At 45.1% G+C, this 13,157-nt stretch overlaps 1 protein-coding gene across 2 annotated transcripts in view; it reads right to left on the bottom strand.

Moving 5' to 3' along the window:
• Positions 1–13,157, bottom strand: part of MGAT5 (alpha-1,6-mannosylglycoprotein 6-beta-N-acetylglucosaminyltransferase) — a 319,813-nt gene that overhangs the window by 189,303 nt on the left and 117,353 nt on the right. Inside the window, exon 4 of one of the 2 annotated variants that reach the window (XM_081052606.1) lies at positions 7,492–7,859. In XM_081052606.1, the coding sequence (XP_080908732.1) occupies positions 7,492–7,732 (241 nt within the window). In that variant the 5' untranslated portion in view covers positions 7,733–7,859. The remainder of the gene's footprint in view (positions 1–7,491; positions 7,860–13,157) is intronic. The other variant, XM_081052607.1, reaches the window with a different exon arrangement.

Raw genomic sequence — 13,157 nt, 5'->3', positions numbered from 1 at the left:
CTTTAGAAAGAGACCCAGTGAGGAGCCTAACCGCATCGCTGTCGAGTTCAGAGCAGCAGTTCTCAACCCTGGCCGCTGTGCTATTCTCCACGCAGCCCCAGATAACTCCAGGACAAGCCTAGGCCATCCTTGCGTAGGGGGGCGAGGCCAGCCTGCCCTTCTCTGAAGCAGAACTTGCTTCCCCTGCTGTCTGCTTGGGCCTCATCCCCTATAAACGCTAAGGACAGCTAGCTACATAAATGAGTCCCCAGAACCCTGTGTTCAAACGAATAAACAATGTCAGGTTACAGGGGCAATTTTGTTTGAGTGGTAACAGATGCAGGTACATGCAGACCAGGATGAGTGATAACTCACAGTATCAAATGCCCTTCCCTAATCTAAGTCCTCTAAGAAGCTGTGTCACATGTAATCCTTATAACACTATGAGGTAAGTCATACTATAGAGGCTATAGTGATCTTTACGATCTTAAAACATCAGTGACTTACCCAAGGTCACACCTCTAGTAAAAAGCCCTTCCACAACCACACGTAAACACTCTCTAACTGCCTTGCAGAATAAACAAAACAACGGTTCCCATGTCAGGAGCATGCACAGTAGCTACTTGGAGCCTCCTGGACATGGAATCCATAGGGAATAACTTCTCGTTTCTTGTCTCACTAAACATGTTACTCTGATTTTCAAAGGAGCCCCAGCTGAAAGTGTACCACACAGAGTCCTGTGGGGGTGGGGGTGGGGAGCGGGTGGCCAGCTGCTGTTCACTTGTGGCTCCTACTATGTGCCAGGCACATGCTAAGCCCTGGGGAACAAAATAGGCAAAAATCCCTGTTCTTCGGGGGCTTACATTCTAAGTGAGGGAGACCGATGATAAACAAATACAATCAATATGTGACGACAGGTCGCTTATGTGTCGTAAAGAGTGAGAATGGAGAAGGGATTGGCTGTGCTTCAGTGAGGGGATGGCAGTGAGGCTGGGCCCTACTTCTGGAAGAGAAACCCACAGGAGAGCAGAGAGTGAGCCACCGACAGGAGACATGCAGGTGGAGGGAAGGGCCAATGCAGAGACGCACAGACAGGAACGTGCATAGCAATCACCCTACAGCTGGTCTTAGAAAACAGCTGTGGTGCCGAGGCCGACAAGAGAGGTACACACCTCTTCTGCAGCTGCAGTGGCAAGAGGTCAGCCCAAGCAGTGCTGACAGAAAAAGAACATCAAGACAGAACTGGGAAGAGGAGCTAAGGCCACCAGGGCAGGTGAGGAACCCTACTTCAGGGGCCCCTCACACGTGCATACCCTCCCCGAGCCAGGACCTGAAGCACATGTTAGGTGCCGAGGCATGAAGGACAAGTTCTTGTGGACGAAGGGAGGAGGCTCCAGCTCCTCCCAGAGACCCATATCCTGATTGTCCTCCTGTCTAAATACTGCGAGGTCCTCCTCACACTTCCAGACTCGGTTGGGTGTGCTTGTGAACTCGGCCTGGCTTGGGTGGGGACGCAGGGCTGGATCTCTACGACAGAATCGCTGGAAAAGCCTCAAGCCCCGAAGAGGCCCACTTTTAGGTTCCAAGCTTCTTCCATCAGAAAGCCTGTTCTTTAATCACAGCAGCCACGTCACCGTGGAGTAACCAAGGTCTCCTCAGACACCAAACAACCCAGCTCTTTTTTCCCCTACCAGCTGCACTCCAGGAACAGTGTGTTTCCCTCAGGGCAGGGAATTTCCGCTTCAGTGAGGGTTTTCCACATCACCCCAGCCGTCTAAAAAACAGTCATTGATCATATTTGTAGGGACAGAGGTAAAACCGAATAAAAAACCCTTTACAGGCCTTATCTATCTAATTAAATCCAACCGAAGTTTTTCTCTTCAATTTCCTAGGAGAGGTGGAATGAAACATGTAAAAGTTCTTGTCTGACTCTCAGAACATTACCTAGGTCTTCACTTGGAGCTGGGGTTACCTTTTCAGAGCAACCTCAGACAGCCATGCCAGTGTCCCGCTGGTTTTTGAGCAGAACTGGAAATGGTGTTAATATCTTGGAAATGGGCACCCCCAGGCCAGTGAGGGCCACCTAAAACCCAAAGCAGCTACTACTCCATTGCTCCTGACCAGCAGCCAAAGCCCAACCCTGGTTCTTCACCATCTTAAGGAAACAGAAGAACTTCTTTCCACCTTACCCTGCCCCCGACCCCTCCTGCCCTGCCCCCCAGCCCCCATGGAGGTGAGAGTGGATAACAGGGCCGGGGCAATCACAAGAACTCTCATCCCCCTCACATCCCTCCCTGTCCCATCACACTGAGACCCAGAGCCCACAGGGTCACCCTACCACCTGCTTTTCTGACAGCAGCACCTTCACACGGCTCCTTGCTCCCTCTTAGAGCTGCAGCTGCTTCTGTCCCGCCCCTGGAGTGCACACTCTGCCTTCTGCCTGGCCTGCTCTGCCTCGGCCTCCCTCTTCCCATCCCACCCAGTGTCATTTGGGCTAAAAGACACCTCCTGGGAGAAGCCTTTTCTGACCTACTCCCCCAAAGTAGCTCCTTAAGTACTTAAAAAAAAAAATCACATCTCCCTGTGTCATTTTTCTTCTTGGAATTCATTACTGTCTGACATTCTCTTGTTTATTATTTCTCCCCTCCAAAATGAACATAGCCTCCCCAAGGGCAGGGACCTTGGCCGCCTTTTCCAGCTGTACACACAAAGCCTAGAAGGCACTGACATACACCAGCCAATGGCACAGACATTTCCCAACATGTGAGGCTTGAAGGATAAGAACCAATTAAGGGGACAGTCTAGGCCCAAGAAATTCAGAGAACCAGGAGACAGGAGGTAAGACAGAGCAGGCAGGAGGTGAGGGGGAGCAGGTGCACAGCCGTGGAGGTCACGAGGAACCAGGCAGCAAGGAAACAGGACACTGGTGGGAAGGGGGTCGGCAGAGAAAGTGAGGGTCCACATCTGCTTCAGCCTGAGCTGCTGACCCATCGACAGCAGAGCATGTCAGTGCCCCGAGAAGCAAGCAGGTAAGAAAGGTCAGGGTTAATAAAGTATGGATGGACCAAAGAGGGGGGTCTTTCATCGCCCCAGGTTTCCATTCCTGTGACTTAGAGAACACAAAGGCACCTGTTCTGTTACATAAGAAGTGATCACTGGGGACCAGAATTTGGGTCAGGCCATCAGAGACAGAGATCAATTCACCTAAGAAACAAGAAGGACATTGACTGGGGCAAGCGACACCTTTCATGACGCAATTGCTGCGAAGTCACTCACAGGCTTGGCCCTGCCATACCAGCCTAGGGATGCGGTTGAGGCTGAACTGCAGAGGGCTCTGGCTCCACACACTGCTCTCGGGAGTGACAGAAATGCCAGCCGCACCCCAAGAATGAATGTTCCAACCGTTCCACACAGGCTGCGCGGGACATCTTACAGACGGCACATCTTACAGGCACCACTTTTGAATTACCAAATCCCAAAAGAAGTTCCTTTTTCAAATCACCAAAACAAAGATGGGGAAGGAGGAGATACCATTTGAAAGTTCTGTTATTGGAGGCACCTCAGTCACGCTTCACGTGGCCAAGCAGGGAGTGACAACCCACTCTAAAAGGAGTCTGTGCCTCCAGGGCTCAGGCCACACAGCCAGAATGTGGCAAAACCAAACTGGCTGGCTGCAAAGCCCACGCTCCTAACCACTCAACTCTCGACCTGCCGTTCAGAAGAAGCATTTCCAGAGGGCTGAGAAATATCCACTCAAGCATTTGGATGTCTGGAGTGAATCCACATGCAAAGATGAAAGAGTTGTGGGGAAATCAAAAAAGACTGACCCAAGGACTATCCAGACCAGGCACTGACATTTTTGGCAAAGGAGCGGGCAGTAAACATTTTAGGCTTTGCAGTCTCAGTGACAACTACTCAGCTCTGCCAGTGTAGCACAAAAGCAGCCACAGAAAACACATAAACAAAGGGGCATGCTGGGTTCCAAGGCATTTCCCATGTAAAACAGGAGGCCATAGTTTAGTGACAATGCCTTAGGCCACAGGAGTCCTGGGAAATTGAGTCAAAGAGGAACATGATCAGATGAGTGTTTTCAAATGAACTATGCTCACTGCCAAAAATTGGAATCAGCATGTTTCAGATGTTATGTGAAATGAATACTGGTATCATCATGGTTCTCTGTTATCACAGTTGTTATAAACAAATAGGAGTGGCTGTGTTTCATTAAAACTTTTTTTTACACAAACAAGCAGAGGTCTGAATTTGACCCACAGATCTCAGTGTGCTGAACCCTGCTGCTCTAGGATTTTAAGTCAGGGATTCTAATAAATCATTAATAATCTGAAATCAGCTACTATGGTTCTTCAAAACCTATCACAACGTAAAGAACCATTTATAGCACACTATAAGCTTCTGATGATACCAATATGGGGGTATGAAAGGAGGGGATTTTTTCCTTTGTCTATTAACAGGATTCATTCAAACCAGACATAGATCCTAGGGATCTTCAGTCTTTCTGAGCAGACATCTAGGCAGTGCTCTCTTTATGGGCTGCATTTGTGGCAGAAAAGGAGAGTGGAAACCAATGACTCACGCATCCTCTTCCTCACCCCACCAACTCAGCGAAACCACTGAACCGTCTTTCAGTCTCTGCATCTCCATCTGACACATGACATCAACCGCCAGATCTGCCTGCCTAATGATATGCCCAGGCCTGCTATTGATGGGTTACAGCGAAGCAACATCGCCAGAATGGCTCTCCGGCTCTCTAGGCCTGATGTGCACTACACCATCTCATTCAATCCCAGTTGTTCATGCCAGGAACTAAGAACCTGGGAGAAAGACCGACAGTCACATTCGCAATAACAAAAAAGTTATCTGCTTGAGAACTTTCAGAAGATGATGTTATTAAATAGTGTCTGCTCTTTCCATTCTTACCGCAGTGGTTCTCCAAGGAGGTGGGAAGGTGGGCCATTTGGCCCCCTATACCCGGAAACATTTTTGATTGTCACAACTAGGGAGGTGCTACTGGTATCCAGTGGGTACACACCTGAGATGCTGCTAAACATCCTAGAACACACGAACAGCCCCCCAACAATAAAGAATTATCTGGCCAAAAATACCAATGATGCCGAGATGACAAACCCTGCCTTAGTAGGATTTCGCTGATGATCCCAATGCCTCAAGCGCACATGCACAGTCCAATTAAATCCCAGAAACTCGGCTCCAAAGACCATTTTGATTGACATGTTGAATTGATTACATGAAAGAAAAACAGTGGTGTGAGTTAGACTTGCTGACAGTGCCTGTGTAGTTGTTTCTTTGTTGTTTTGAGAAAAAGAATTACTTTGCTAAGGGTCATCTATAAAGGGAGGAAGAAGGAATAAATAGCTTCTGTAATTTCTTTGAGCCCCAAAGTCCTGTGATTGTAAGCATGTAAGGTGGCTGAAGGTCTAACAGACTACTCTGGGGGGTTGGCAACTTCCTAAAAAATAGAACACCTCTGTCAGGCTACAAGGCTAAGACCAGATCATTGTCCTGTAGAATATGGAAGAAGCCTACCCTAGGAGATGTTTCGCAGTGCACAGGAAATAAAAACAGTCAAAACTAGAGAAACTGCAAGTCCATCAATTTACCATCCGTGTGGTTTCTTTTCAGGGAAAACGTTTGATAGACTGAGATGAACAGAAGGAGGAAATTACTACTCTGCTTTACCCCCAAGTGTGTAACATGGAATGCAATGAACCAGAAACTTGAGAAGAGCATCTAGTTTATTCGTTACACTTACTATTATAGATTGGGAATACCAAATGTGATAATTTGCTTGATTTTTTTCTGGTGCTTTACTGACAATATTCAGGAAATACTAAAAAAGATCAAAGTCAATTCAAAACTGCACCCTCAAGAAAATGACCTACTTGTTTTGCAACATAGGCTTTCAAAATGGAGTCTCCTTTTATTAATCTAGCAGACCAAAAGAGGTGGCATTTTATTTAAATATTAAAAGCAAATGCCTACAGACGCTGCCAAATCTTTAAGGGATAGATTAAAAGCAGAGTGTGATCATTCAAATAGCAGGCACTGGAAAAGAATTTCCACATTGCACATTAAAAGCAATCATTTTCTCCTTACCCCTCCCCCCAAAAAAACCCCCACAAAAAACAAAACAAACAAACAAACAAACAAAAAACAAATTAAAAACTAACCAAGTTTGCTGGATCCTTCCAAAAACAAAAACGCGTACATGTAAAATTGAGTATGATTTCCTGTGTTTGAACTTCAGCTTCAACCTGTTGCTGCACATTTTCAGGAATCATCCTTTGAACTCCCATATTTCAGGGAACATTCCTCGACTGGTTCCCAAGATGGAACACCAACCGTTTCCTTCTTGCCCAATCCCATTCTTGTATCTCATTTATAATATACGTCAGGATCCCAAATCCTGACGCTACTGAAGTCTCCATTCAATGACCAGATTTGTCACTGAACAACAACAAGTCATCCCACAGATCCAGTCCGTTCCCATACTCAGTGAGCACAGGAGAGCTGGGAAGTGGATTCTCTAAAACACAGTATGATCCCAATTTCATTTGCAGTTTTTGTTTTGTATTTATGCATGTGTTTTCGTAAGTGCTTTGTACCTATACATACATATATATAGGTATGTGTACATATATATATATTTCCGTGCATATGTAAAACATCAAAAAGATATAAAGATAGACACTGAAATGTTAATTCCTAGAGCAGATTTATATGTGATTTTATTTTTTCTTCCTATCTTTTTGCTTGTCTGCAGCTTCCAACATTTTCTATATTAAGCATAACGTTTCCCAAAATAAAAATAAGTAATATTCTACAGGTGTACTTTTTTGTTTTTTAAATCAACCTTATTTCAAAAAGGATTTAAGGCACCTGATAAAAAAACAACACGTACAAAAAGATTTCTTTCAAAGCGAGGACATTTAGAGACAAGGGCAAGAAACGAGCAGTAAGCTCTGAAGAAGCCAAAGTTTAAAGCTATTAGCCAGCACGTAGCCCTAATGCCCTGCATACTGGCTGAAGGGAGGCCCATATTTGGCTCTGAGTTTCTGGGCGTGCAAAAAACACTCCTCCCCAGCCTCCTTACCTCAATCCACCAGTCCTAATTAAATTTTGTTTAGCGAAAGATAATGAGAATATTTTTGTACATTTCCCGATCCTACTCCCAGATGAGATCATGCCATCCAGAAATGTGTTGAGGGAGGAGGAGCTAGCTGCAAACACAAGCCGTAGTATGCTAACTGTTCTGCCCCGTTGCTCCTGGGGCTAATATCAGTGTGTACGAGAGCTGAGGCTCTCCCGAAGGACACTGCTTTAACTTTCTAAAAGTGTCCCTCTGTGTGCAATTCATTGCCCTGAAGGCAGTGGCAAGGGATACACTGACTCCACGACAAGACCAAGCCTGAGAGCCTCAGCAGTCCTTCTGAGGCAGAACCACCCTCCAGCGAGAAGCCCCAGAAGCACAACACATACCGTAAGCTGTCATGACACCAGCATATGGCCCATCCACCACATTCCTGTTTTCTTCGGCCAGAGCCTTAATGTACCTCTTGCTGAGGTCCAGGATCTGCTCCCGCAGCATGGAGCTGCTCTCAGGCTGAGTTCGCTGCTGGATGGTAAAATGCAAGAGCATCATACCCCAAATAAAGCCAAAAGTCACCAGGAAAAAGCCCAGCTTCTGAGAGGACAACTTCCACGGAGTAAAGAGAGCCATTGCCCTCCGGCAACTTCACCTGCCGCTGGCTCTTAAAGGGTCGAAGGGAGACACAGGTTCATGGTGGGTTCGTCCGTCTCACTCTGGCTCCTGCATCAGCCGACTTCCTTTCCTCACTGCCATCCTGCTGTGAAGGAGGAGGAAAGTTAGCACCATGGTCATGGCAAAACATGGTAAAATAAACCAGAAGCCCTGTTTTCACACCACTAGTTCTAAAATGTGAACTTCATTTTTGCTTAATGTACTGGTTCAGTATCTTCTATTATGACTCGGGTTCTGTAAGCGAAGAGGGGAAATCTGGCCAGGCGACAAAGAGCTGTACAAATACGGAGGAGGAAATGTGCCTCTGAGTGTGTTAACAGGTGTAGGAGGGCTGTTCCAGTCTGGACCAAGTTCAAAACAGGAAGTTTGTTTTGCAAGGTGGCAAGGAGATGGAAGGATATTTCACTGAATGTCAGCAGAAACTCAAGTGGAGGGTGGAGTCATATCACCACTGGGCACTTTTGTGTATCTGTAACGCGAGCTTACAAAGTCATTATTATGTGCTCTGGTAAGGATTAGAGCATGCAGCTGGAGAGGTGAGCAAGAAAGCGGATGCCCCTCAGGGTAATCAGACAAGGAAAGGGGAGAGGGCCTCCACATTACTTAAGCATGGCCGGCTTTCATGAGCAGTGTCCAGCGATGAGCTGAGTCTCTCGGGGCCACCAGCTGGCCTCTCCCAGGCTCCAGCTCAGACAGGCTATCCCAAAGATACCCAGCAGTCTTTCTGTTCTGGTTACCATGAGTGAAAGCTGAACCTCGCTTCTCACTTGCACACTTCAGCACAGGAAATGTGGAGCACGTGACAGCCTACTGTTCTGTGGCTCCCTATTTCACTCACACCATGAAGCAAAATGAGGTTAAAAGGTATAGTTTCCTCTGTCTATCACATCATAAGGTATACGAATGTTAAGTTACTATGTTGTACCCCTGAAACAAACATAATATACTTTAAATTTTTTTAAAGGTATAGCTTCAATACTAATGTAATCATATGTTATCTGGTATCTGCACGGGCTGGGTCAAGGTCTTAAATCAAGCCCTCCCAACAAATGAGGCTGAAGTGTAGGTTGCAAATGAGTTACAGGTCGGCCAAGATATCCACTCCTTCGGCCAGAGTCCTGGGCCCAAGAACCAGCCAGCTTACAATAACACCATATTCTAAGTGTGCCAAGGGAAAGGCTGAGCAAGGATCTCCCACGGAGGACTAACTCGGGATGTATTTAGTGTGTATATGTTGCAGTTCAAAGGATTCTTCTTCTTAAATAGCCTAAGAGGAAATGATAAAGGGATCTTGTAACTATTAGCTACAGCCTGTATGTCATGCAGCACATCTGTGTTGGTCCTCCACTCTCACTGTGATTTCCTTGTGTATCAACAGTCAGCAGTAGTCGGTAGTACCACCACTAACACTAATAGTAAACGATAAACTCTAGGTATGTCCCAGGCATTGGGATAAGTGTTTTTTGTGTCTTGGCTCATTGAACTCTTGTAAGAGTCCTATACAGTAAGATCTATTAGTATTATTATGTGTTTTAGAAATGAAAAAAAAAGAACAAAGGCAGAGAAATGAACTTGGCAAAGGTCAGTTAGCTAGTTATACAGCAGAGGACAGATCATCTAGGGACAGCCCAGGAATCAGTAAACCACACCCTAAGTTCCCTATGCCATTCCTCCTCCCCCACCAGCCTGTTTATCTATGGCCAAGAATGGTTTGTACCTGCTAAAAGGGCTGGGAAAAGCAACAAAGAGGAGTATGAGACAGAAATCCTACGGAGCTCAAAAGCTGAAAACATTTACCATTGGTCTTTAATTGAAAATCCCAGGCCAGTAGTTCTCGAAGTGGGATTCCTACCTCAGAGCAAAAATGAGAAAAGCAAATTCTCAGATCTTACCCCAGACCTACTGAATCTGCCACTCTGGGGGCAGGAGTGAAGGAGAGAGCAACCTTGCTTCAACCAGCCCTCTAGGCAATTTTGAGGTCTACTCAAGTTTGAGAGCCCCTGACTCAGACAGACGGATGCCATCACTATGCCATACCACCACACTGCCAACACATGGTGGCTTGTAGTCCGTGTCGCACGACTTTATCACCTACTTGTAAGTTTCTCTGAGCCATCCACACCCTCTGTACCTACTGGTCTGCTATCATCATAACCCTGTTGATCCTTCTTGAGGGTCTCCGTCTTCACTCAGGCTGTTCCCCTACCTGCCTGGTCCTGCCCCTATCACATTGACAATCCAAACCTAAGCCCCAAGGCCCAGCTCTGGTCCCACCTGCCTCAGGCCATTTGCCCCACTGCTCCAGCCTATGATGTTCCTTCCTGGTCTGTTTTACAACACTGTCTGCCTACCTTGGATGTTATACAATTTCTGTGTGGGATCCCATGAAATCCTCTAAGGGACTCCCCCTGCATACCTTCTCAGAGAAGGACAGTGAGCCCGGCGGCACAATAAAATACCTGGTGACTAAGTGAACCGGTCATCTGGGCACTTATGGCACTTTATTCAGCCCCACTAAATGCAGACCAGTTGAACAGATCCTGCCCTCTTTCCTTCCTCCATTTATTCTACAACTCTATCCTGACCAGCGCTGACATCGGCGCTGGGGATTGAACAATGAATATGAGTTCCAGAGGGGCTGCTGTCTAGAGGCCATTCCTCTGACTGGGTGCTGCATCTAGTTCCTCAGGAAATGGCTGCTCTTTCTTTTTGATAACCCACACTAGTTTCGCAATTTTACCTCAGGGCTGAAGGGATTTTCCCAGAGCAAGTGTACTAGGTGCCATACCAAGAAAGAGTCTTCTGGCGATTTTCTTTTACTATTTTAGGAGAGAACCCCAAATGCTGACAGAAATTACTGTCTACATTCAGACAGGAAGCCACACTCCATTTCCTCAATTAATCCCCTGAAAAACTGCTCAAAGTTGCAGAGTTTAAGCAAAGGCCGAGGACTGGACAAGGACTTCTATAGAAGGTGGTCACTTCTCTACTGTGGCCTTGGAGAGAGTCAGAACTTCCCAGGTGGCACATTCAAGGGGCAAAAAGATGGTCTAGAAACCCAGCACAGGGTCATACAAATTTGGAGTAAAAATCCCTAACACTACGAAGTTCAGAGCACAGTTCTGATTATCGAGAGCCCAGATTGTAAGTGACTACAGAACTGCCAGGAATATTCCTTTTTCCAGTGGAATCTATAGCTTAAAACAACAGCAACTTTATCATCACACAGAGAAAATTAAATTAGAATTCATCTCAATAATTCCTTTTCAAAAGACAGAATTTTAAAAGATTTCAAAACTGTAATTCGAGAGCCACCCCACTGTTCCACAGTAATAGGAAAGTAAGAGGACAGCAATACTCACCAGAGGTCTTGGTGTCGTAAAAAGACCAAACGAGGCTCATTAGTAATGGCCACATATTTAACAAAGGGACTACAGATAACAGTTCAAAAAGTTGTTAGTCAGACCAAGAATATGCCTGCCTCCAGACCTTCTAACAGCTGCATCCTCCAGCAAAGTTGATCTGAGAGGCACAAAAAGAACTAGACACTATATCGCAGAAGACCTTGTTGCCAACCAAGAGTGATGGTAGCCCAGGGCCACAACTTCATCTGTCCTCTCCCAGAAAGAAGTATGCACCAAGTCTGTCTGCAATGAGTTAAGCTTCTAGGTTAATCAGTGTGGCTAACCACCCTAACATGCATTTCCTCTATTCCTGTACTTCCTAAAAGAGCAGCATTCCCTTCCTCTTTCCCATTCACTCCTCAACCCAACAATAGCTGGCTCCCACCTTTCCAAATGTGGCCAAAGATCTTTGGCAAGAAAATGTGTCAGTTCACTTAATTCAAAAAAAATAAAAGCCCATGAAAAGATGTTCAACATCAATAGCTCCTGGGGAAACGCAAATCAAAACCACAATGATATGCCAATTCATACTCATTAGCATGGCTATAATAAAAAAAAAAGACATATAAGACAAGTGTTGGCGAGGAGGTAGAGACATTGGAACTCTTACATACTGCTGGAACGTACAATGGTGCTTGCAGCTGGTGTGGAAAATAGTTTGGCAGTTCCTCCAATGGTGAAGCACAGTTACCACATGACCTATCCAACCCCATTCCTAAGAATTCTCCCAAGAGAAATGAGAACATATGTCCACCCAAAACCTTGTGCATAAACGTTTATAGCAGCACTACTTGTAATAGACAAAAAAAAAGAGGAACGACCCAAATATCCTCAATGGATGAATGAATAAGTAAAATGTGGTATAGCCATACAATGGAATATTATTCATCAATAAAAAGAAATAAAGTACAGCTACAATGCTACAAGGTGGATGATCCCTAAAACATACTAAGTGGAAAAAGGCAGTCACAAAAGACCACATTTACTCCATTTATCTGAAATGTCTGGAATAGGAAAACTTACAGAGACAATAAGTACGATACTAGCTTAAGGCTCAAGGGGATGGGGTATTGGTAGATGACAACCGCAGCCTGCAGGGTTCATTGAGGGAATAGAGAAAATGGTCTAAAATTGGTGGTGATGGATGTATCCATTTACACTCTAGAGATTCAGACCAAAACTTCCCTATTTACCCCTGTATGTGCAAGTTGAACTTTTGAATTTGTTATATGTTCAGGAAATTAATGCGTGGTGGTGGTGTTGTTTGCTTTTTATTAAATTCATACCTATGCATGTAAAATGGTACGGCAGAGAACACTATGAGTAATTAAGTGCTAGATGAGAGTCAGTCCTAAATCACAAGTTTTGAAGTCATCTTGTTTGATTTCCTTATTACAAGAAGCAACAACAGTCTTAGATAATGTTAATGATTCAACTCTGAAACAATTTCCAACTACTTCTCTTTCCAGCCTGTTTTAATTTACATTAAGAGCAACTTGGAGTGCTTGGGAAAGTATTTAAAAAAAAATAGGAGCCATTACCATTTGCAATCAGGGTGAATCTGAGCTGCCTTCCACTACTGTGCCACCAAAACATGGAATATAAATCAACTGGATACTCATCTTGAGATGACTGTGCACCATCTTAACAAATTCTCGATTCTGTGCTCACCAGACCATCTCACATGCCTAATGAATGACTTTGAAAGGAAATAAAATGAGTTAAAATGTATGTGTGTTTTTTTTCAATACTGGAAGACATTAGATCTTACTTAGAAAAATAATAACCCTCGTTTTACAGAGGAGGACACCGGGGCCTAGAAAACATTTGGTTTTCCAGTAATTAAAGTCAGATTCAAACCAGTACTCAAGTCTGCTCAAGCCCCAGTCCTGCTTCCTAATATGATATGGTCTCCACCAAAACAAGATGCATCTACCATCCTCCTGCAGAAACTCAAAACAGAAGAAAATTATCAATAC

Source organism: Rhinolophus hipposideros (assembly GCF_964194185.1).
Source record: "Rhinolophus hipposideros genome assembly, chromosome: 6".
Taxonomy (NCBI): domain Eukaryota; kingdom Metazoa; phylum Chordata; class Mammalia; order Chiroptera; family Rhinolophidae; genus Rhinolophus; species Rhinolophus hipposideros.
This window is presented reverse-complemented; position numbering and strand designations above follow the sequence as displayed.